Raw genomic sequence first — 25239 nt, forward strand, 5'->3', positions numbered from 1 at the left:
CTCCTGTTGGTAGCTCTTGTGTGTACCAGCTGTTTGCTGCTTCCTATTTGTAAGCAACTTATGTCCCTGGATTTTCAGATTTTGGCCTATTTATTTACTTAGGAGTGTACATCCCTGGAATATGGTCATAAAAGCAATCCTGACATGGAAAAAGGCTACCAGACAGAGGGGACATGCAGGTCACTGTTTACAAATTCTCAAAGTCTTTCTTGGCCCATAATAGAGTCCTGTTCTCAGGGGTGGGCCCAGTTTTCCAAATGTTAATAGATTAGAGAATTTTGATGCATCTGAGCTCATGATGGGCCAAACGAGGCCTTCAGGAGTCCTTGTGTACGTACCCGAAACCTAATGAAGACTGATGCCTTTATGTGTATTAATGTAACCTGTGTGATAATGTGTGTGCAAGTGCTTTGTAGATTTCCTGGGAGATAAGAGGTTTTATTATGACTAAAGCCATACACTGAACTCAGAACTTGTATATGAATAAATAGAGGCAGGTTGAATGGATCGTACATTTTTCTTGAATATTTCCTAAATTAGCTTACCTTACTTTTTCTTGCCTCTTTTCTCCTGGCTTTAGTGGTTCTCTATTACTTATATTTTTTTAACAAGCCAGGACAAGTAGTATACAGAACAACAATTACCATAGACAAGAGGGATTCTAAACAGCAAGAAACAATTTTCCGTGATCTGTTCATTCCAAAAAAGGTGATTTAGGCTTTGAAATGGCAAATTAGCTCATCTCTAAACTTCAGCACAGTGGACAAGGGAACCTTTGAGGAAAATGCAACAATATATTTACAATTTCCATTCAGAAATACATGGATTACTTTAAATCACAACGCATGACTTTTCACCTTCAGATTGAACCAGGGTCTGATTTGAAACAGACCACAAGCTTCACTAGATTCTATTGGAGAAGTTTGCCTCTACCCAGAATTGAAAAATGCCTTTGTACACATTGCTGCTGGAATGAGACTTCTGGTTTTTATTTTTAAACAAGCTTGAGCCCTCATCTAGTATTTTACAAAGATAGCTGAAAAGACAAGATTGGCAGGAAAGCACTTATAAAGTCAGCAATGTGCTTCCCTCGAAGGCTTTCCTAACTAATCCTCTCCTCATGTCTTTGGTTCTTTTTTTTCCTGTTTCCCTTATTCTTTCCCTCTCTATTATGCGGACGTTGGTTAGTAGAGTTCCAGTAACCATTTTAGACCTTCCAAAACTCAACTCAGTAGCCTCATTTTATAGGTGGACTCACAGAGGCACAGCAGAAATACATGGTCACCTGTAGACTCGCAACTGACCACTTGGAGAACCTGAATTCAGTTCTGGAATGACTTACCTTCCAGGCATTAAATGGTAATCTCTGTAATAAGCTGCAGACACAACCCTCAAGTTTTTCCAGGAGTGCTTTCTCTTGGCTTGAAACTCTAAAATGAAATCACACCTAAGAAGTGACCATGGTAAAACTTATCTTACTTACTTTGGTCACATCATCATGAAAGACCAATCACTAGAAAAGGACATCATGGTTGGTAAAGTGGAGGGTCAGTGAAAATGAGAGAAACCCTCGTGGGATGGATTGACAACAATAGCCATGATAACAATGGACTCAAGCATACGCATGATCATGAAGATGGTGCAGGCCCAGGTAACGTTTTGTTCTGTTGTATATGGGGTTGCCATGAGTCAGCACCAACTCAATGGCAACTAAGAACGACAATGACACACTAGTCAGGGAGTCCCTGGGTAGTGCAAATGGTTAATGTATTGGGCTGCTAACCAAAACGTTAGGTGTTTGAGTCCACCTAGAGGCACTTCAGAAGAAAGGTCTACCTATCTACTTCCAAAAAATCAGCCACTGAAAACCTTACGAGCACAGTTCTACTCGGACACACATGGGGTTACCTTGAGTCAAAATTGACCTGATGTCAACTGGTGGCATACTAGCCAGACATATTGAAGATTAAGGGTCAGAACAAAGGGGTAGACTCAGCAGGCCTAAAGCATGGCACCTTCTGTTTGATTCCTTAAGACTGAATCCCTTGTCTAGTCCCCCTTCCGCATGTGTTCATGCACCCACAGCACTGACGTATGCCACTGTTGTAGCCACGACCTGAAAAAACAAGTTTACCTTTTTCTGTATTAAAAATACAAATAGCTACTGATTAATATTTGCATTCCCATGGCCAACACAACCTGGGAAGACTCTGAAGATGGCTGTGGAAAATGGGGCTCCTTTTAATGTCCTAGTTGTAGGAAGGGCACGTCTGCCTTCCCAGGTACCAGGAAGATATGAGTTCAAGCAGAGGTGCACTGCAGGAAGACTCGGCTGCTGTTTCATGGAAAGTTTGTCAGGGATCAGACCGCAGATTTTGCTTTTGTGAGAACAAAGTGCAGTCTTGCATTCAGGAGCAGCTCGGGGCCTATATATAGGGGCCCAGGGCCTGCTGGGATGCAGTGTTACACTTGGGCTGTCCTTTTGCCCTTCCACTGAACTCTTTTCATTTCAGTCATGAGCAAACAGTCAGTGCCTGAACTAACAACCCTGCCGTCCTCCAAAGCACAGCTCGCTTACAGTACCGAACAAAGGGAGGGAGGGCCGCGTGGGCTGGCCCAGGCCGAGGAATGCGGCTTCAGGGTTCTGCTCCATAAATTTAACCAGCACGACGAAAAGGAGATAATATGAGCCTTCGTGATGATCTGAAAGGGGGAGGTTCTGTGTCTCATTGATTGCGGTCTGGCCCAGTGCCAGGCCCAAGCCTGACCGACAGTTGAACCATATCGTTAAGGCGTGTAATACAGCTCGAGTCTTGTACTGCCGCCAATGAGTACATATCCACAGGGCAAAGTTTATAAAGAGTTGAGGCTGTCCTGTTTAACCCTCTCACGCTGCATGTAATAGACCCAGCTGCCATTCAGAACTTGCCCATCTGAGGTCATAAAGGAGAAGCTGCACGTTTCTTTTCTTCAAACAGCGCTTTTCAGGTCTAGGGCGCGGGAAGAACCCCTGTCTAGAGAGGGTCAAGGCCCGGTAATGTTTCCCTCTGGAGAAGCGAAGCAGACTGCCTTCCTCCCCTCCGCGAGAAACAGGACACCAGGGTGCTTTATTCAAAGTAGCTCTCTGTTTGCAGTATAATGTTGCTGAAGGAAATGGGGCTGACACAACAGGAAACCTACCCGTCTCAGCGGAGGCTACGGTGGTGGCAGAGGTGGTTTGATGCCGACACAGGAGTGTTCTTGTCAAGCTGCGGAGACTCCGGCACGGTTCTGATTTCCCGTCCCTGCTGCCCATCCTCCTCTAGGGCTGTTAGTAGCCTCACTTTCTGGCTTCCCACAGTTGAGCCCAAATGCTAAACCAGAGCAGGTGGAACGCTGTCCCACAGAATGGCCTGCTCCTCCAGCGTTTTCACTGTCAGAGGCAGGCAGCCCTAGGGGCTCTGTCACTTCACCGGGTTAGGCTTGCAGACATGGGTGTAGTGTTACAGCAAGGCATGGAGAAGCCTGGGTTCTCACAGTGAATGCCACATTGAGTAAATGGGCACACCGACAAGGATTTGGCCTCTAAGTATAGTAAAAGAGAAATGTCTGTCTGTGTTCAGAGGACCCTAGGAAAAATGTGTTAAAGGGTTGTTATGGATTGAATTCTGTCCCCCAAAAATGTGTGTCAACTTGGCTTAGGCCATGACTCCCAGTGTTGTGTGGTTGTCCTCCATTTTGTGATCTGATATAATTACATTATTGTAAATCCTAATCTCTTATGAGTTACTAAGGCAGGATTAGAGGCAGTTATGTTAATGAGGCAGGACACAATCTACAGGATTAGGTTGTATTTTGAGTCAATCTTTTTTGAGATATAAAAGAGAGAAGCAAGCAGAGAGGAGAGGGACCTCCTACCACAGAGAAAGAAGAGCTAGGAGCAGAGTGCATCCTTTGGACCTGAAGTCCCTGCTCTTAGAAACTCTTAGATCCTGAGAAGAATTGATGACAAGGACCTTCCTATAGAGCCAACAGAGAGAGAAAGCCTTCCCCTGGAGCTGGCACCCTGAATTTGGACTGATAGCCTCCTAGATTGTGAGAAAATGAATTTCTGCTTGTTACAGCCATCCATTTGTGGTATTTCTGTTACAGCAGCACTGCGTAACCAAGGGGTTGTTTAGCCCTGTCCATTAGCCCGTCACATCCTTTGGCCAGACTGGGGACCTGTATATGCTTTATCCATGCCTTTTAGCAAGATATACATATATATCTGTCATTTCCAGACAGCTGCACGTCTGCAATGGACAAGGTAGATCCAAGCCGTGGATGATGCTGTTTAGATATTGACCCAGATATTGAATGTGTACATATACCAGACACAATTTGAAGCACGTTACATTTGTTACTGTCATTACTATTTAATCCTCACAGTGACCCAGTGGGGTGGGTATTGTAATTTTGCCCGTTTCACAGATGCGAAGGTTGAGGCACAGAGAGATTATATAAGTTGTCGAAGATCTCAAAGGTAGTAAGAAAAGGAATCAGAACTTGAACTCTGGCAGTCTAAATTCAGAGCACATACTCTTTCCTTCTGTGCTACTTCTGAATCATTTCTTGGCCTGTCCCATCAAAAGACCCCATGGGTTTTAAATGCTAGCAAGTGGCCATTTAAGATCCATCAATTGGTCTCAACCCACCTGGAGCAAAGGAGAATGAAGAACACTGAAGACACAAGGTAATTATGAGCCCAAGAGACAGAAAGGGCCACATAAACCAGAGACTCCACCAGCCTGAGACCAGAAGAACTAGATGGTGCCCAGCTACCGCCGATGTCTGCCCTAACAGGAAACACACAGAGAATGCCTGATGGATCAGAACAGTGGGATGCAGACCTCAAATTCTCATAGAAAGACCAGACTTAATGGTCTGACTGAGACTGGAGGGGCCCCAGAGGTCATGGCCCCTGGACTCTCTGTTAGCCCAAAACTGGAACCATTCCCAAAGCCAACTCTTCAGACAGGGATTGGACTGGACTATAAGACATAAGATGATACTGGTGAGGAGTAAGCTTGGTTCAAGTAGACACATGAGACTATGTGGGCAGCTCCTGTCTGGAGGTGAGATGAGCAGGCAGAGGGGGACAGGCGCTCACTGAATGGACACGGGGAACACAGGGTGGGGAGGAGGAGTATGCTGTCGCATTAGGGGGAGAGTACCTAAGGGTACACAGCAAGGTACACACCTAACATAAGTTTTTGTATGAGAGACTGACTTGACTTATAAACTTTCACTTAAAGCACAATAAAAATTTGTTTAAAAAAAGACCCCATGGTTTAAATCTGAGTTACCTTATCCTTCTGATTCTTGGATATGGAGAGATGGGAACTGGATATCTGCCTACAACCAAGAAGATGTGGCAGAGATGCTAATGCAGTTAGAGGGACAAAGGCACTATAAACTTTGGGTCTCACAGTGTGAGATCCACCCTCTGCTAGCTTAACTCAGAGATAGGGTAAAGGGTTAACTATAGCCAGGAAGTGCTCTGTTCAAAGGTTTCTTTGGGTCAGACAGCAATGGGCCTGAGCATGGGAGACACTACCTGTCAGTGTCGGTGCCTGGAGAGCCAGGTGGCTGAGCTGTGTCTCCAGAACCTCTGCTGCCTCTGGTCCTCCCTCCTAGACCCTCCTCAGATGATGAACCACTGAAGCCTTCCTTGTCCAAGTTCAGAATTTGCCAGTATCACAGAACAGTGTTGGAACATTCTGACTCCAATATTGTCTTTGCTTGTCTTAAACTAGATCATGGTTCTGCCATCTGGCCAAGACCATCTTTGCCAGGTGGTCACCTGGGAATTTCAGCTGGAGCACAGTATAAAGTCTTGGATTTGTGTGCCCAAGCAGCATGTGCTCAGCATGCTGCTATAACCACCTTTTGGTGGCCAGGATAATTTGCTTGTTTTGGTCCTATGGGCCTGAAGAAAGACTTCTAGAGGTAGGAGAAGAGGCTAAACAGCTGCCCAATCCTGAGATACAGGGTTCTGTGTTAGTTTTTGACTATGCAAAAACATTTGACTGTGTGGATCATAACAAATTATGGATAACATCGTGAAAAATGGGAATTCAGGAATACTTAATTGTGCTCATGTGGTACCTATACATAGACCAAGAGGCAGTCATTCAGACAGAACAAGGGGATACTGCATAGTTTAAAATCTAGAAAGGTGTGCATCAGGGTTGTACCCTTTCACCATACTTATTCAGTCTGTGTGCTGAGCAAATAACCTGAGAAGTTGGACTATATGAAGAAGAATGGGGCATCAGGATTGAAGGAAGACTCATTAACAACCTGCAATATGCAGATGATACAACCTTGCCTGCTGAAAGTGAAGAGGACTTAAAGCACTTACTGATGAAGATCAAAGACCACAGCCCTCAGGATGGATAACACCTCAACATAAAACAAAAATCCTCACAACTGGACCAATAAGCAACACAATGATAAATGGAGAAAAGATTGAAGTTGTCAAGGATTTCACTTTACTTGGATCTACAATCAATGCCCATGGAAGCAGCAATCAAGAAATCAAACGGCATATTCCATTGGGCAAATCCATTGCAAAAGACCTCTTTAAAGTGTTAAAAAGTGAAGATGTCACTTTGAGGAGTAACGTGCTCCTGACCCAAACCATGGTATTTTCAGTTGCCTCATATGCATGTGAAAGCTGACCAATGAATAAGAAAGACTAAAGAAGAATTGATGCCTTTGAATTTTGGTGTTGGCAAAAAATACTGAATATACTATGGACCGCCAGAAGAAGGAACAAATCTGTCTTGGAAGTACAGCCAGAATGCTCCTTAAAAGTGAAGATGACAAGATTTCGCCTCACGTACTTTGGACATGTTATCAGAAGGGACCAATCTCTGGAGAAGGACATCATACTTGGTAAAGTAGAGGGTCAATGAAAAAGAGGAGACCCTCAATGAGATGGATTCACACAGTGGCTATAGCAATGGGTTCAAACAGAGCAATGATTATGAGGATGGGGCTAGAACAGGCAGTGTTTTGTTCTCTTGTACATAGGATTGCTGTGAGTCAGAACCAACTTGACAGCACCTAACAAAAACAAAAACATGTTATTTATAAGGCGCCCTGGTGGTGCAGTGGTTAAGAGCTTGACTGCTAACTGAAAGGTCAGCAGTTCGAACCCACCAGCTGCTTTGTGGGAGAAAAATCTGGCAGTTTGCTTCCTTAAAGTTTACAGCCTTGGAAACCTTATGGAGCAGTTCTACTGTGTTCTGTAGGGTCACTGTGAATCAGGATTGACTCGATGGCAATTGGTTTGGTTTGGTTTTATGTTAATTATGGAGCCCTGGTGCCGTACTGGTTAAGCAGTTGGCTGCTAACTGAAAGGTTGGTGGTTTGAAGCCACTAGCAGCTCTTCAGGAAAAATATGTGTGGCAGTCTGCTTCTGTCAAGATTTACAAGCTTGGAAACCCTCTGAGGCAGTTTTCCTCTGTCCTGTAGGGTCTCTATGAGTCAGAATTGACTCGACAGCAATGGGCATGTTAGTTATGCTTCTGTGATAAAGGTGCTTTAAAAGCCTCATCACATACCCTGTCCTAGAAATAGGCCTCTGAAAGTGAGGCCCTGGATGGAGTTATAACCCATGTTCTGCACTCCATTAAATGATGGCCAAGCCAGTTTTTAGCAGACATTGGTCCTGGGCGACTTTCAATGGGGCACCTATTTGGGGGTTGTCTTCATCATGTATTTCAGCACATTTGGCACCAGGGAGTTATCCCGTGCCTGGTCTTTTGGGATGTGAAGAGAGAAATGCTAAAGGTTAAATTGTATGAGAAAATTCTGCTGCTTTTTTGTGTTGTTTTTTGTTCAGTGTAACAGTGATTAAAGATGCCATGAGGTAGCCAGATGCGATTTATGGAAAATCTTATCTGCAAAAGTCTTAAGTCAGACAGAGCACTAAAAGTTCTCAGTGCTTATGTAACATGCAAAAGGGAGTCAGGTCCCAGCTTTTGAACCTGAGCAACCCTTTGACAGGGGAGCAGTGCTCAGGCAGCAGATGAAGAGTTACTCCTTGCCTTATGCATGACTCACCCTCCTCAGTGAACACCAGGGTTGTTCCAGTTTTTCTGCTTCTCTCCACCCCAAAGATCTTGGTGTTTGGAAGCCACGTGCCTGCCCTCCCTATCTGCCTTCTGCCCCCAGGTCCGGAAGAAGAAATCTCAGTTGGCAGAGAGGCTAACTTAGAGGTTTTGTGGTCCTCTTTAAGCATGACAGGAAGTAGTGCTGTTGCTTCTGTACTGCACAGACTCCCCGGATGCACCTGCTCTTCCCAGAGGGGCTGTGAGCCACATGGATAGGGATGGGGTACTGCTGGCCCGTCTGCCCTCCTCAGAAGCCTGAATCCCAGCACCCAGGGGGGGCCAATTAGAAAAAGCACCTGGGGCACAAGCAGTTACTATAGCCCCAGATCTGGGGTGGGCTTTGTTTGACTGCCCACTCTGCCTGAAAGGGCTCAGCATCTTACCCCACTGCCCCCTGGGCTCCCAACAAGTTCTAACACATTTTGAGTGCACGTTTTTTCTCGTCCTGTGGAGGCAAGCCCCAGTACATCAATTCAGACAGATTCAGGCTTGTTGGTTCTTGTTTCCTAGAAGGACAAGTGCTCTGAAGATTTGGTGTCAGCTCTAACCCAGGGGGTGCCTCTGATTTTTATGAAGGAATAGAAATGCACCTGAGATGACCCCAAATCCTTTTCTTTCATTTTTTGGTTTCCTACCACCTGGACCATTAATTCTGCTTTCAAAGGGGGGTGGGGAAAGGAGAGCATTTCAAAGCAAAGCTGATTTGGTCTCTGAACCAGCTTGTCTTCTAGGTTGTACTTCATCCTGATGAGAATCAGAAAGGACAGTCTATAAGCCCCTGAAATGCAGTTTCCAATGAAACACGAATAGGCCTTTCACTCTAGTGGCTCTGCAGCTGGAGAGCCCCAAAACCAGTTCCAGATGTTCTCTCTCCCTGTGTTAGCAGGAAGGCAATTTCGGGCAAGCTGGAAGGCAGAGTACATTTGCTTTTACCCATTCTCAGAGTACTCCATTTGCAGTTCATGGCTTTCCTCACAGGGTTCTTTAGGAAGAGTGCTATGAATACTCAGGTGCGGTGGGCCCTGCCCAGCACCTCTCACTCCTGAGTCAGGGCATTTTGTACTGAGCTGGCCCCTTACTGCAAGCAAGAAAAGCCCCCTCCTGTTGTTCAGAGTCAAAAAGCAAGACAGTGCTGGGAAAGGGTCCTCCTGCAGATGATTGTCAGGTTAGCAAAGCAGTATCCATTGCCTCTTCATCACCGTGCCTCTACTAGGACCTCCCCTTGTCCAGAAGAAAGCCATGCTTGACTGAGCCTGGCCGTTCTGACTCCTTTCATACAGCTTGTATACAGTGTGTGATGATAGAAATTTGTATTCATCAATGCTTTGCTTTTTAAGTGTGCTTTTTTTTTTCACCTGTTGCTGTTTGTGCCTGACTGCCCCCAAATCATCTGTTTTTTTTTTTTAAATATTGTTAAAGTTTAATATTGTCTAAGTTTAAAAATATATACACAAATGTGAACTGTTCTAAAAATACAGATAATGCAGAAAACCCTAAAGAATCCTCAGGAAAACTACTGAAACTAATAGAGGAGTTCAGCAGAGTATCAGGATACAAGGTAAACATACAAAAATCAGTTGGATTCCTCTACACCAACAAAAAGAACATCGAAGTGGAAATCATCAAATCAATACCATTTACAGTAGCACCCAAGATGATAAAATACTCAGGAATAAATCTTACCAGAGATGTAAGAGACTTATAGAAAGAAAACTACAAGACACTACTGCAGGAAACCAAAAGAGACCTACGTAAGTGGAAAAACATACCTTGCTCATGGATAGAAAGACTCAACACTGTGAAAATGTCTATTCTACCAAAAGTGATCTGTAGATACAATGCAATTCCTATCAAAATTTCAAGAACATTTTTTAGTGAGATGGAGAAACAAATCAACTTCATATGGAAGGGAAAGAGGCCTCAAATAAGTAAGACACTACTGAAAAAGAAGGATAAAATGGGAGGCCTCACACCACCTGATTTTAGAACCTATTATACTGCTACAGCAGTCAAAACAGCCTGGTACTGGTACTGGTACAACAATAGATACATAGACCAATGGGACAGAATTGAGAATCCAGACATAAATCCATCCACATATGAATAGCTGATGTTTGACAAAGGCCCAAAGTCAGTGAAATGGGGAAAAGACAGTCTCTTTAATGAATGGTGCTGGCATAACTGGATGTCCATCTGCAAAAACAATGAAACAAGACCCATACCTCACACCATGCATAAAAACTAACTCAAAATGGATCAAAGACCTAAATATAAATATAAAACGATAAAGATCATGGAAAAAAAAATAGGGACAATGCTAGGAGCCCTAATACATGTCATAAACAGTATACAAAACATTACTAACAGTACACAAACACCAGAAGAGAAACTAGATAACTGGGAGCTCTTAAAAATCAAACACCTATGCTCATCCAAAGACTTCACCAAAAGAGTAAAAAGATTACCTACAGACTGGGAAGAAGTTTATAGCTATGACATTTCCGATCAGCACCTGATCTCTAAAATCTATATGATATTCCAAAAACTCAACAATAAAAAGACAAATAACCCAGTTAAAAAGTGGGCAAAGGATATGAACAGGCAGTTTACTAAAGAAGACATTCAGGTAGTTAACAGATACATGAGGAAATGTTTCCAATCATTAGCCATTAGAGAAATCAATGTTGGAGAGGTTGTGGAGAGACTGGAACACTTATACACTGCTGGTGGGAATGTAAAATGGTACAACCACTTTGGAAGTTGATTTGGCACTTCCTTAAAAAATTAGAAATAGAACTACCATACGATCCAGCAATCCCACCCCTTGGAATATAGCCTAGAGAAATAAGAGCCTTTACACGAACACGTGTATGTATACCCATGTTCATTGCAGCACTGTTTACAATAGCAAAAAGATGGAAGCCACCAAGGTGCCCATCAACAGATGAATGGATAAATTATGGTATATTCACACAATGGAATACTATGCATCCATAAAGAACAATGATGAATCTATGAAACATTTCATAACATGGAAGAATCTGGAAGGCATTATGCTGAGTGAAATTAATCAGTTGCAAAAGGACAAATACTGTATGAGACCACTATTACAAGAACTCAAGGAATAGTTTAAACAGAGAAGAAAATATTCTTTGATGTTTATAAGAGTGGGGATGGAGGGAGGGAGAGGGGTGTTCACTATTTAGATAGTAGACAAGAACCAATTTAGGTGAAGGGAAAGACCACACACAGTACAGGCTAGGTCAGCACAACTGGACTAAACCAAAAGCAAAGAAGTTTCCAGAATACAACCGAACACTTCTAAGGCCAGCGTAGCAAGGGTGAGTGTTTGGGGACCATGGTTTCAGGGGACATCTAGGTCAATTGGCATAATAAAATCTATTAGGGAAACATTCTGTATCCTACTTTGGAGAGTGGCTTCTGGGGTCTTAAACACTAGCAAGCAGCCATCTAAGATGCATCAATTGGTCTCAACCCACATGGAGCAAAGGAGAATGAAGAACACCAAAGACACAAGGTAATTATGAGCCCAAGAGACAGAAAGGGCCACATAAACCAGAGACTACATCAGCCTGAGACTAGAAGAACTAGATGGTGCCTGGCTACCACCAATGACTGCCCTGACAGGGAATACAACAGAGGATCCCTAAGGGAGCAGGAGAACAGTGGGATACAGACCTCAAATTCGCATAAAAAGGCCAGACTTAATGATCTGACTGAGACTAGAAGGACCCTAGAGGTCATGGTCCCCAGACCTTTTGTTAGCCTAAGACAGGAACCATTCCCAAAGCCAACTTTTCAGACAGGGATTGGACTGGACTATAAGAAAACGATACCGGTGAGGAATAAGCTTCTTGGATCAAGTAGACACATGAGACTCTGTGGGCAGCTCCTGTCTGGAGGGGAGATGAGAGGGCAGAGAGGGGATAGAAGCTGGCTGAATGGACATGGGAGTACAGGGTAGAGAGAAGAAGAGTGCTGTCTTATTAGGGGGAGAGCAACTAGGAGTACATAGCAAGGGGCCTATCAATTTTTGTATGAGAGACTGACTTGATTTGTAAACTTTCACTTAAAGCACGATAAAAATTAAAATATATATATAAGCGCTTACAGTGTGTAGAAACTGTTCTAAAGACCTTGCAGAAATTATTTCTTTAATCCTTGCAGCAAACCAATTAGATAGGCACTGTTATTCCCGTTTTAAAGAAGGAAATAAAAATGACTCATTCCTACTGGCCATTTGTAATCACCAAAAGGTTAGTATTGGTCACCCTGTGTGTGTGTGTGGGCGTACACAGATACACACAGACACACATGCACATACATGCATATGATTTTACATGAATGAGAGCACAGATACTGCTGTTTAACCTTTTTTCACTCAACAGGGACCCAGAACATCTTCCCATTCAAAAAGTAAATCATCATTTTTAACATCTACGTAATATTAAATTGCATATATACCATAATATACTTAACTAGTCCTCTATTGCTGGATGTTCAAGTGGTTTCAGATATTTTGCTATTATCAACATCTTTCTACATGTATCTTTTCATACTTGTATAACTCTCTCCTTAGGGTTAATTCCTAAAAATTGGATTATTAGATTAAACCATATGTACATTTTCTATTTTGAGACCTTACAAATGACCTTGTAGGAGGTTAGAACAGTCTGTACTCCAGTTGACAGCGGTTGAGGGGCCCTTTTCTCCAACCCTCACCAATGCTGGCATTACTCATTCAGAAGTGGCTGCTGTGCACCAGACGCTGTACTAGAACAAGTCGTTGTTACTCCTTTAAGTCTCTGAATCTGAGAGGGGGAATGTCTCAGTGTTACTACTTGTATTTCTTTGATAATTAGGAATATCGAATCATCTTTTCATATTTTACTTGGCCATTTGGATTTCTTTTTTCTGGATTACCTATGGATATTCTTTGCCCCAATCCTTTTTAAACCCCTTAGGTCAGGGTTTAAGTCTTACTTTTTAGTGTGTTTACTTGCTTTTGTTTATTCTCTTCCTGTCTAGGTCCAGCCCTTTTACTAAATGCATTTAATCAGTTTTTCATCTGTATAAGTGCATATCTTTCTTCCAGATACCAATGAACTGTAAGTTAGTTACTTGGTGAAGGTAAATTAGAGTCTGCATCAGAACTTTATAAAGGAGTGCCATCCCTGTGTTTACAGCTCTGCAGTCACCTGCTTCGGCATCAAGAATGAGGCTGTAATCAGATGGTTTGGGATTGTATTGGTGTGGCCTGTTAACTGGCCTTTATCTTGTCATTTGTTGTCTCCTATTTCTTAATATTTGTGTACCACTAGTTCCTGTTGTAAAATTTGGCAGATTAGTACTGATGCTGTATGTTTTCAGATTAATACAAATTCTGCTCTACCTTCAGGGAGGGCCCAGCTTGAGGCCAGACTTCCCCAGGAAGCCCATCCTGACCTCTCTAATGGGTAGTCCCAGACCTCTGTAACTCTTCCACAACCCACCCTTCCATCACTGGTATGTGGTCTAGATGTCTTCCATAGTCATTTCAAGGATGTCCATCTTCCCGATTGGGTTGTAAGCTTCGTGAGGTCATGTTATGGCCTTCTTTGGTATTCCTCCAGGACCTCCAGAATGCCGAGCACAGTGATGAACTCAGTGTATGTACTTAAAGAGCTTTTCATCAACAATAAATACTCAGTAAGTTTACTGAGTCCAAGAGAATCAGAAAGACCCAAGATCAAGTTTGGCTTTGCTACTTACCAGCTATGTGGCCTTAGACAAATTTCATAATCTCTTTCAGACACAATTTCTTTATCCATAAAATGAGATACTTACAAGATACTTCCTTAAAATGTTGTGAGGATTACAGTGCTCAGTATATAGTCAGCACTCAGTAAAGGTAGTTACATGGACCCTTGGTGTCCCATAGCCTTGGTTCTGGAGTCTTCTCACCTAAGGTTGATGGGAAAATACAGGTGTAATAGAGCTGATGGAGAAAATGATACACTAAGTTTTTCATGGGGTATCCTCTAAGGCTTACCTGCTCTTCTTTGTTGAGTCTGAATCAGGTTTTTCCAACATGATGCCTTATAATCATTCAGGGACTTAGTACAATGTCACAAGTTTAAAACACGCCAATTTCTCTCTTATGCTCTGCCAGTTTTTTTTTTTTTATTATTGGAGAATGAGTGTGTGTGTGTGTATGCTTATAAAATACTTGGAAGAAATAAAGATGGGATCAGATTTTGCCTGGCATGGGAACTACCATTTCTAGTAGCTTCTAAGCATTTTGCCAAACAGACTTTAATTGGTTTCGTTCAATACTATTTTCATTTTGTAGTCATTTTAATGTATGGGGAACCAACTCCTTCAAATGAGACATTTTGTCGTTAAAACATGTTATTTCCTTTAACTGCCGTGGGCCCAGCTTCAGCAACCTTGAGGACTGTGAAGGAGGATTCTGAGCAGTTCTTCTCTCAGGACCTAACCACAGCAGTGACCTACCAGTTGCAATGCACATGGACCAAAACAGAGGCAGGCTGAGCAGCCAAGTGTCGCCTGCATTGTGGGCTTGGTGTCTCTACTTCATGATGCCAGGTCCTGTCCTGCCCAGCTCCTTGCCTGCATGTGGTGGCCCTCAGCCCTGCTGTGGCATGTGGCACGAGAGCCCTTCTGGCCTGCATTACTCTGTGTGCTGATTAGACAGGAATCAGCAAATCTGTTGAGTGCATGTTTAATGTGACACAGATGTGGGACATACTGCAGATCTTTCTGCTTTACAAATTTTCAACTTTTTGCATTTCATCAGTGTTGCTTATTATTTACAGAATGTAACTTGAGACAGCAGAACAGATTGTCATTTTTAAAAAGATTTGGGGGGTGATGGGGCCTCAGGGGATCTGGGAGAAAAAAATCCAGTAGTGTGAAATGTTGTTTGCTGTCCAGACCAAACAAACCAGTTTGCCAGGGGCTGATGGACTATGACAATCAATCCAATTTATGTTAACACTGGTGGCACTTAATTAAGAGGCAGTTTGACCTTCTTATCACCAAATAAAGAATAATCCTTTGTCATGAGTTTGAACATCGTGGCACCGAGAAATGTGCCCCTTTTCGAAGCACTGAAAGGGTGTCCCTGAGCTGCCGGCTTGGGTTCTACTTCCTTCCTGTTTAAAGAAAAAGGGCACCATTGAACCCCATCCCCATTCAGACACAGGATGTTCTTCTTGCCTTGTTCCTGCTGTGGGCTTAGACTCAGACTCTGTGGCAAGAGCCAGAACAAACAGCAATCTCTTCTTTGCCTGAGAAGTCCAGGATATTCTGAGGGCATTGGAATGATGGGCAGAGCCAGCTTGACACAAGTCCAAAGAAAAGGTGCCATCTCTTGTCTCTAGAGGGACAGATTTGGCTAGAGGTGGTCTTGGCTTCTGAGAAGGCTCCACTGTAGATTATACTTGAAGGCAGACAATTTTAAGATCACCAGCTGGTCAGCAGGGAGATGAGGAGGAGTAGGTGATTGGTTGTTTCTTTTATGTTTTTAGGTCAAAAGAAACTGAAACTTGGGCCTGAAGTAATGAAAGCCCAATAAAATCCTTTTAAAAAGCCCAATAAAATTCATTTTAAAAAATGAAAGCCTAATAAAACTCTTTGAAGAGCATTCTCTTTGGGATTTGAGCTAGTGCAGAGAATTGATCACCTTGGTCAGGAGGTTCTGAGCTATTTTAAGTGCTGAATGTCAAGACTGCACTTGACACGCCTTAGGGAGCCAGGCCCCTGAGCAGATTCCAGGGTGCAGAGCCCCGCTGCTCTTTGCCTTCCTGGAAAAGTTCAGGAGAACGGTCCCTTGAGACCACCAGGCAGCTTGCTATCCAGGTGCCCTCTGGGAGAACGTGACCCGGGTCATAACTTTCTAGAGTCCTTCCAGGATAGAGCGATCAGCATTCCGGTGCTCCAGGCATTCCTGGGCTGTTACCAACTCCCAGCTTTTTCTGGTACAGGCTCAGAGGAGGTGTCCACCACAGACTGCCCCTTCCCCGCTCCCTTGGTTTCAGGAGCAGCAAGCAGCTTTGGCTCCCCATCACATGTTCTGACACAGCCTTGTGGCCATTGGTCTACTTATTTAACACGTGTATTGAGCACCCACTCTGTGCCAGGCACAGTTCTAGGTGCTGAGGGACAACAATGAGCAGATGGGACAAAACCCCTGGCTCCATGTACATTCCATTTGATACCTATCAGCATTTCCAGCCCATGGCTTCGTTTAGAACAGGAGGCCCTTCCCGTGGGAGAGGTTGGTGGCTGGAAAGAGGGTCCATCACTGGCTGGCTCTGCAACCCTCCAAGGGTCCCAGTTTCTCCCTCTATGACCTGAAGTCTAACCCTCTATGACCTGAAGTCTGACAGCAGGGCCTAAACAGGCCCTATTTAACCCAAGTCTGGCAGCTGTGCGTGAACCTTCATTCTCATAAGAGTTTTTGGTTCTCAGTGTTCTTGTCACTTTTTGAAGCATCTTGTTCCCTCTTTCTCCCTCTTTCTCCTTTGCCCCCCTCACCCTCCACCATACTCTCTCTGATTCTAAAAGGGCACATGTAAATCCTCTAGGCTAAGCAAATGAGCAGTCTTGACAAAAACAAAGCACAAAGGGGACCCCTCAGTAGGGTGGGGCACCCCATACCTGCCTGGCTTTGGTTGTCAAAGAAGGGCTCTTAGGTAATTGAGTTTGAAAGCCCTGGGGGAGGTGCCATGGGACTCCCCCCTGTAATGCTAGGGACACATCCCTTCCCCCACTTCAGTCAGGGTCACTCTCCGGTTCTTATCCATTGTATTTTTTTACGGTTACCTTAAAAGCTTCACTTAGAAAAAGTGTTCTACCACTAAACCAACTTCTGAAAATCCCCACCATGGTGAATTTTATTAATAATAATATTCTAAAAATTCATTCCAATTCTAAGAACTTGATATTTGGCATAATTTATTGAATGGCTAAGTTGATTCCTCGGGGTCTTTTAAAAAAAAAAAAAGGACATTAAATACTTTAAGCACTAGGTCCTTTAGAAAACATCTATGTATTCAAACAGTTGGATGTGTTCCGTATGAATCACCCTTACATATTCACAAAATCATGTCCCCGTAGTGCTCTGTCAAGGTAAAATTTTAAACCCTGTAGTTTTGCAATTTGGTATTTTAAATTGACTTGACACCCTGTGATTCTAAGTAAGGGTGAGAGGGAGACAGTTGGTTAAGTGCTACGGCTGCTAACCAAAAGGTCAGCAGTTCGAATCCATCGCCACTCCTTGGAAACCCTACGGGAACAGTTCTATTCTGTCCTCTAGAGTTGCTATGAGTTGGAATCGACTCGATGGCAGCTGGTTTGGTTTGGTTTTTTGGTAGACACTGTGCTATGCACTTTTCATGTATTATCTTAACAATCAGCCAAGGTAGGTATTGTTATTTCCATCTATTAATAATGAAACTGAGGCCGAGAGCAATCTGGTAACTTCTTCAAGGTCACACCGTTAATAAATGACTACACTGGGATTTCCATATAAGCCTGGCTCTTTCCAAAACCTTATTTTCTTTTCTATACCACCACACTGCTAAACTTCATCTCTTAAAATAGATCAACTTTTGGGAGAAGGTATATAATATAAAGATAAAAAAAATTATGTATTCATTTGCCAAAAATAAATTTGACAATGTCTGGTTTATTTAATTGAATCAGCTTGTTATCATTAGCATTTGTGCTTGGCCGTGAAATCACGTTCACCAGAAATGGTACATTTTGGCCCATGTGAATTATCTTGGGATTGGCTTTAGAGGTGACAGGTTAGCAAGGAAATGACTATGGCTTGAGACATTCCTATAATTACTACATGCTGTGATTCAGAATATTCTACTGACAACACAAATGAGCTTGCATTTGTAAAGTGCCTCGTTTTTTATAATGATGTTGATAATTGCAAACCGCTGTGCAAGTTGCCTACTATTTTTTAAAAGCAAAGCAACCCCAGAATGAATGCAAAATTTATGACATTTTAGGAAACTCAAGGTATTAAGCTATTAGGTTGTCACTCACTATATACATTACCCACTTGATTGGAATTCTTTATAAAGTGAGTCTGCCATGGACCCCCCTTTTCCTGCCCCTCCTAATTCGTTGTCCCAGCCTAATTAACAGGTAGTCTCACCCCTGAGGCAGTTGACTAGGGGAAAAAAAAGCTATGGTGTGTTTTTGTTCTTATAGTTTAAATCCCAGTAGGCCTATCTGTTGGCATTAGTCCTACCATCTGTCACAGTTGCAGTGTCAGGGGGTCCCCAAAACATGTGTTAGATTATAGGAAGCCTTGACCCCTATAAACAAGTCAGGTGTGAATCCCACTGATGGAAGAGGAGGCCCAGCCCAGGAAATATCGCCCTACTGATGGATGTCGAAGTACTAAAAACTTAGCAACCACATTAATGGGATTTCTAATGATTTTGTGAATCAACGGAGTTCCTGTATTGTCACCTGCAAGAATACAATGTGAAATTTTATGTTAGTTACACGTGTAACTTCAGAACTCTGGGAGAGGTAAGTAGAATGTTTACAAGAATGCAAAAGGGAAAAGAAAGTATTTCAGTCTGAAGCCCTGAGCCTTCACAGTAGGAAAACTCAGTGAGAAAGGCTGGATGCTGTGCCCCAGCCACCCAAACTAGGTTAAAAGCCCCTCTTGTGACCCGTGACATCCTCTACAGATGCACCAAATAATAATAATAATGTGTAGCATTTTTATCTAGTGCCCCTTATGTGCCAGATACCGTAGTAAGCACTATGCATGTATTGACTTATTTACCTCTCACACCCACCCCATTATTTTCCCTGTTTTACAGTTGAGGAAACCAAGGCTCAAGAGGTTACAAAGGTTATGTAACTTGCCAACAGTCATGTTATGTAAATGGTGGAACTGGGATTCAGACCCAGGCAGCCTGGCTCCAGAGCCTCTTCTCTCAGCCATTATATTACCGACCTCTAGGCCAAGTGTGGCCCTGCTGCATTATAATTGCATATTTCCGTTTATCTCCTCCATTAAACTCTAATACGCTCCCTGGAAATTTGATTCTTCTCTGTGTTCCTAAAGGCCTAGCTCTGGCCTGTGCGTACAATAGCTCAGAAAAGGTTTGTTCAGTGGGGTGGGGGCTAGGGTGAGGACAGAGGCAGGCACAGGCCATGCTCCAGGCTCTGAGCAGCCTCTTTTTTCTGGCTACCATATTTAGATCCTCAGTCAATAATTTCGTTTAGAAGCCAACCTCTACTGACATTGGGTTTCTTTCCGCCCAACCTATTCTTTACATGAGTTCAGAATTCAAATTGGCCTAGCAGATATTTGGTACAATTGCCTTTGTCTAAGATTTAACACAGCCAGAGTTCTGTAGTTGTTATTAAACCTACGGGTTGAATACTATCTTTGATTAGGTTCTAGAAGGTATATTTCTGTTAGGGAACCATGCGGAGAATTTCTCGTGGAAGCTGAGCCAGCCAACGTGGCTTTTAGAGGTTGTCATCCTCTAGTAGAGAAGATGGCTTTCTTGTCTTCTCTGATTACAGTTTGCACTTGAAAGGAGGAAAATCTGTTTGTGGAGAAGAAGTGCTTTCCCACTTTAGTCTTTGGAGGTGGCTGCATGCAGCAGAGAGGAGGGGGCTACGGTTCAAAGATCAGATAGAGCTGGTGGCATGGCGGCTCCTTGAACTTACAGACACTGTGCGGCATTGGGTACCAGGGGCTGTTTTCACTATTTCGTGCACTGCAGTTCAGAGAGCACCATTTCTATAGACTGTTGGGTTCCTTTTAGAGAAATGATGAATGTTTGAACCAATCTGTCAAGAACCTGGTATCTTATAGCTGTTATCTATTAACAGTCTTTGAAAAGGTAGTTTGCTCTCAGCCTAATTGTGCTCAGCCAAGCACAGTATATATCAGTAAGATATTTAAATTAAAACAAAGTATTGAATGTATACGTAAAGTCAATGCAAGCACAATCCATCACTTTGTTGCGGTCAGTGCAGACAGCCCCTCAGGAAGACGGCAGTCGTCAGTTGAATAAACATTCTGATACGCTAGGAAGTCACATGTTTGACATAGGCTCTTTCTACTCATTTACTGGTTGTTTTTGAACATCACTTGGTTGATAGACATTACCCATGACAAATTTCTCAACCAGTGTCTAAACTTAAGCTGCACCGGGATATGTGTATGTGTATGTAACATCTGTCTTCAACTAATATAACTATGACATAGTTACTCATCATATAAGCTAAGAACAAATACTAGCTGGCCAACTGTTGACCCTCAGGCTGAAAGGCAAGATCAACCAAGTGGAATTGGTTACATCTCCCTGTGTCACCTTGTTTGGATTTATTGTTGCTTAAAGAAGATGACATGGATTGTTTTCATTACTCTGATCTTTGGTGCGGGGCCTCCAGTGTATGTCAGATAGCAATGGCCAGATGTAGACTTCTGCATTGATTTCTCTCGCTGGGTGGATATCTGCAGCGTATCAGCCACTGTATCAGCAGCCCCTTCCCTGGGGGAAGAGTCATCCATGCCATACAGCCAACTCCCTGACATTTTCAAAGCTCAAGTTCGTTTGGTGCTGACATTTTGGATTAGCTGGTTGACTGGAAGGCCTGCTGCTTTCTGTATACACTGTGAAATTTATAAACCGCAGCAGCTGAGGGCTTAAAATGGCCGACAAACCCTCAGCTGGCAGCAATTAAATACACCACAGCCCTTTGGCTAAACAAAGGTTTGTGGAGGCAGAGTTGATGCTTGTGCACTAAACAGACTCCTGTTGTAAACTACCTTTTAAGTTGAGTGTTAGTAAGAGTCACTGTCAACTAATGAGAGGTGAGTGGGTGGGGTTTTGCCACCTCTTGTTTAATGATCCATTACCCCAAGGGTTGGAATGCCCAGGCCCTGGCCAAGCAGAAGCATATCTTGACAGTGAAGGTGACCATGAGAACAGGAGCAGAGAAGCCAGGGGAGGCCACCTTGTTGTACAAGGACTGTATGACAGTGGTGGCCAGGAGTGGCTTCCAAGTTAACCTTTGTGCTCTAGTGCTTATGGGTAGGCTTCACAGCTACTCCAATTTATTTATGGGATGCTGTTATCTTTTTGGAGCCCTGGTGGTGCCATGATTAAGAGCTATGGCATGCTACGGCTGCTAACCAAAAAGGTTGGCGGTTCGAATCCACGAGTTGCTCCTTGGAAACCCTATAGGGCAGTTCTACTCTGTCCTATAGGGTTACTATAAGTCAGAATCAACTTGATGGCAGTAGGTTTTTATTATCCTTTAGGTTGAAAGGAGAATATAAGGGCAGGAATTTTGTTCCTCATTGTATCCCCAGAGCCTAGAATGGTGCCTGGCACCTGACGGGTATTCAGTAAATATCTACTGGATAAATGAATGAATTCTGATGGTTCTACTTAAGGATCCTACTTAGATGCTCATCCACACCTGTCATTGGCTATTTAACACTATCTAAAACCTGTCAGGTACACAAATAAAGTAGGGTCCCTTCCCTTAAGATGGGAATGAGAAAACAATAAGATACTATTTTATACCCATTTCGGCAGCAAAAATTTTAAAGTCTAAAAACTCAAAAGTCTAAACCAGAGCTATCCAAAACAGTAGTTTAAATTTTAAATTAAAAATTCAGTTTCTTAGTCACACGTGGCTTGTGGCTATGTATTAGACAATAACTAAGCGTTGGAAGGGATATAGATTCCTAAAAAAAAAATTTCCTAGGATCTCTTAAATACATTGTTGCTGGGAGCATACAATGGTACAGCTGCTTTGATAACTATTTGAATTATCCTGTTAGGTGAGCATTCATACTGTGTGATCCAGCAAATACCTCCTAGATATAGACCCAAGGAAACTCTCACACGTGTTCAGCAGGAGACCCGTACAAGGACGTTCACAGCAGCATTGTTGGTAATAGCCAAACTTGAAAATAACCCATGTGCCATCAACAGAAAGAGGGATAAATGACAATGTATTCATACAATGGAATATGAGTACAGCAGGCACGATAAATGAATTATAGCTGCACACCAAAGTATAGCTAGATTTTAGCAATATGATGTTGAAGAAAAAGCCCCAAAAGATTAAAAAAAAAAAAGCAGTGATGCCTTTTCTAAAGCCCAAACAACTGAAACAAAAGAATGTAATAAGAATGTACCAGAGCACACTTTGAAACATGATAAAACTACATTAAAGAAAAAAAAAAAAGGAATGATCACTATAGAATTCAGACTGGTGTCTCACGTAGGGACGGAACAGAGGGATAGGATGGCAGACCACACTGATAGATTCAGAGTTATGGTCAACAAGGGCATTTTCATACATGAGGGTATTTTCACAGATGTTTATTATATTGCTTGAAATAAATAAGTAGATAAAAGGCCAATGATGATAGTGTGCCCTGAACCAAGGATTATGATTAGTCTAATTCTAGGCACCTAAAGTCTAATTGGAAACCCTGGTGCCGTAGGGCTGCTAACTAAAAGGTCGGCAGTTTGAATCCATCAGCTGCTCCTTGGAAACTCTATGGGGGGAGTTCTACTGTGTACTATAGGGTCACTATGAGTTGGAATCAACTTGACGGCAATAGGTTTGGTTTTTTTTTAAGTCTGGTTAAAAAAAGGAATACAGTCCTGTCTCTCCAGGTGTCATAGGCTCACTAGAATATGCGTGAAAGTGACTTAAAAATGGATGCACTATTTTACTGAGTTGCAGAGCATGAACAAATCTAAGATTGCTGTTACATATTGTCATATTGGTTTCCAGAAGGTTTTTTGAATACATAGTGCCATCAGCAGTATATGAAGAGAACAATTCCATCAGATAATGGTTAAAGAATATCATTTTAAAGTTTATGCTGGTTAACGGGGTTTGAAAACAGTTTGTTGTTGTTTCTCTATTCGTAATTCTTTGATTACTAGTAAGCTTGAGACTAAATTTGTTCATATACTTTAAGCCCTGTCTCATGCCACTTCCCAACTTAGACTAAGAAGTTAAATTTTTAGTGGCATTTCAGAGCAGAAAAAGTCGTTTTTTCAGGCACTGATAATAAGAGAATAGGGGAATGTGGGAAGAACTCCTGTAGCCCATCTTTCTGCTTCTGAGAGTGTGTCTAAATCACCCCTTCTAGAAGCAGTCCCTATATTTATAAGACTATAAGGGAAGACTACGTTTCCTTTTATGGTAAAGTTTAATTCTCTTTTCTTCTGTGAATGTGAAAAATGAGCCTTGAAGGCCACACTGAGATCCTCTAGTCAGTGGTATCTGGACGCTATACCTGACCTTGCCCTTGGTATTTGGTTGATCTCAAAATGAGGACCTTGGAAATGGGAATACAGTTTGTAACCTGCTGGGAAGACAGATAAGAAAAGAAACACAAATACACAGTGTATTCCCACAAGAGAGCTACTCTGCTTCCATATTCTCTGATGTTTGAGTAGGTTTGTAGTTTACAAGTTAGAAAATAATGTATTGGGAGTGGAAGTGAGGTTGGACAGCTGAAATTTGGGGAAGGTCCTAAGGGAAGCCACTGAGTCAAGAAATAGCTGTATGCACTATGAAAGCTACTTGATAATGTGGACGTTACTTACCTTCTCACATTTGAGAATGAACATGCTTACATTCTCAGAGTGAAGAGAACAATCATCCTATTCCACAGTTGTTATGAGATGAACTTTCCAAGAGCTCAGGTCCAGAAACAAACCACCTTGTCTTGGCTCCTCTAGCTTCCTTGGATTCCACCAGAGGAAGTTAGGACTCTTAGTAAGTTTTCTCCACTTGGTAGCATGTTTTTCCTCAGCTTTGTGGACTAATGAAAAGACTTTTTTCTAAGGAAGAATACATCTGTCAACAGAGTCATTAATTTCATGACACTGCCATTCCTTTGTTTTGACCAGTGGACTAGACAGACACCCCCTTGGCCTCTCTGTCAGGAAGATGGGATTCTAACTGGTTCACACTTTCCTTAACTTTGATTGTTGGCTTTAGAAGCTCAAAATCTCTAGTCTTCAAACTCTCCACCAAAGTTTGCGTATCACCTTCCTGTTTAGCTTACTACTAAAAATGTCTCTCATATTGCTATCTCCCACAACTCCTCAGCCACAAATGCGTTTATTCATCTATTCACTAATATATATTGCTTTTCTACTTTGAACCAGGCACTGTTCTAGATTCTAAGATGTTGTTGTTGTTATTGTTGTTAGCTACCTTCAAGTCAGCCTCTGACTCATGGTGACAAAATGGGATCAGACCTTTGTGAGCCATAGGGTTTTTAGTGGCTGATTTTTGGAGGTAGATTTCCAGGCCTTTCTTCCTAGTTTTTCTTGGACTGGAAGCTCCACTGAAACCTGTTCAGCATCACAGCAACACAGAAGCCTCCAATGACAGACAGGTGGTGGCTATACTTGAGGTACATTGGCCAGGAATCAAACCAGGTCTCCCATATGGAAGGCAAGAATTCTACCACTGAACCATGACTGCCTCCAATCCCAGAATAACGGCAAACAAAATAAAATCCCTATTGTCATGGATCTTTCTAGATGGGGAGCCAAACAATAAGCAAATATGTTTGTCCAAGTGAGATGTGAAACAAATGGGTGTTGAGCCGATGAGTGAATTGATCTAACTTGTATTTTGAAAGGCTCATTCTAGTCATGAGGAGAGGAGAAGGTGGGAGGAGATAGACTATGTTAAGAAGCTATTGTAATAATCCGTTACAAATCCAGAGATCATTTGTTAGTTATGATAGAGATGGAGACATAGCTGGGTTTGGGATATATATATAAATAAAAAGCAGATCCTATAGGACTTACCAGTAGTTGGGGTAGATGTGGTGAGAAGAAGAGAGGAGTCAGAATCAGACTTTATATGGGAAGGTGATGAGGAAGCAGGCCCTGCCAGATTCTCCTTGGAAGAACCTTTGGCTTCTGCCATGATAATCCGAGACTCTTCTAGGAGCCCCCTGGGTGACAGAGTAGTAGGACTGCTTGGAGAAAGGGTATTTTATTAGCCTTTCCTGGTC

The 25239-nt window shown here is 42.7% G+C and overlaps 1 protein-coding gene across 11 annotated transcripts in view; it reads left to right on the forward strand.

Annotated features, from left to right (window-relative positions):
• VPS13D (vacuolar protein sorting 13 homolog D) overlaps positions 1–25239 on the forward strand; it is a 273955-nt gene that overhangs the window by 231311 nt on the left and 17405 nt on the right. The window contains exon 69 of one of the 11 annotated variants that reach the window (XM_064281303.1): positions 3135–17177. The exons of the other annotated variants lie outside the window; for them this stretch is intronic. Within the exon in view, the coding sequence (XP_064137373.1) occupies positions 3135–3357 (223 nt within the window). The 3' untranslated portion in view covers positions 3358–17177. Of the gene's footprint in view, positions 1–3134; positions 17178–25239 lie in introns of those variants that run through there. 11 annotated transcript variants of the gene reach the window in all.

This window comes from Loxodonta africana, chromosome 3 (assembly GCF_030014295.1).
Source record: "Loxodonta africana isolate mLoxAfr1 chromosome 3, mLoxAfr1.hap2, whole genome shotgun sequence".
NCBI classification, from domain to species: domain Eukaryota; kingdom Metazoa; phylum Chordata; class Mammalia; order Proboscidea; family Elephantidae; genus Loxodonta; species Loxodonta africana.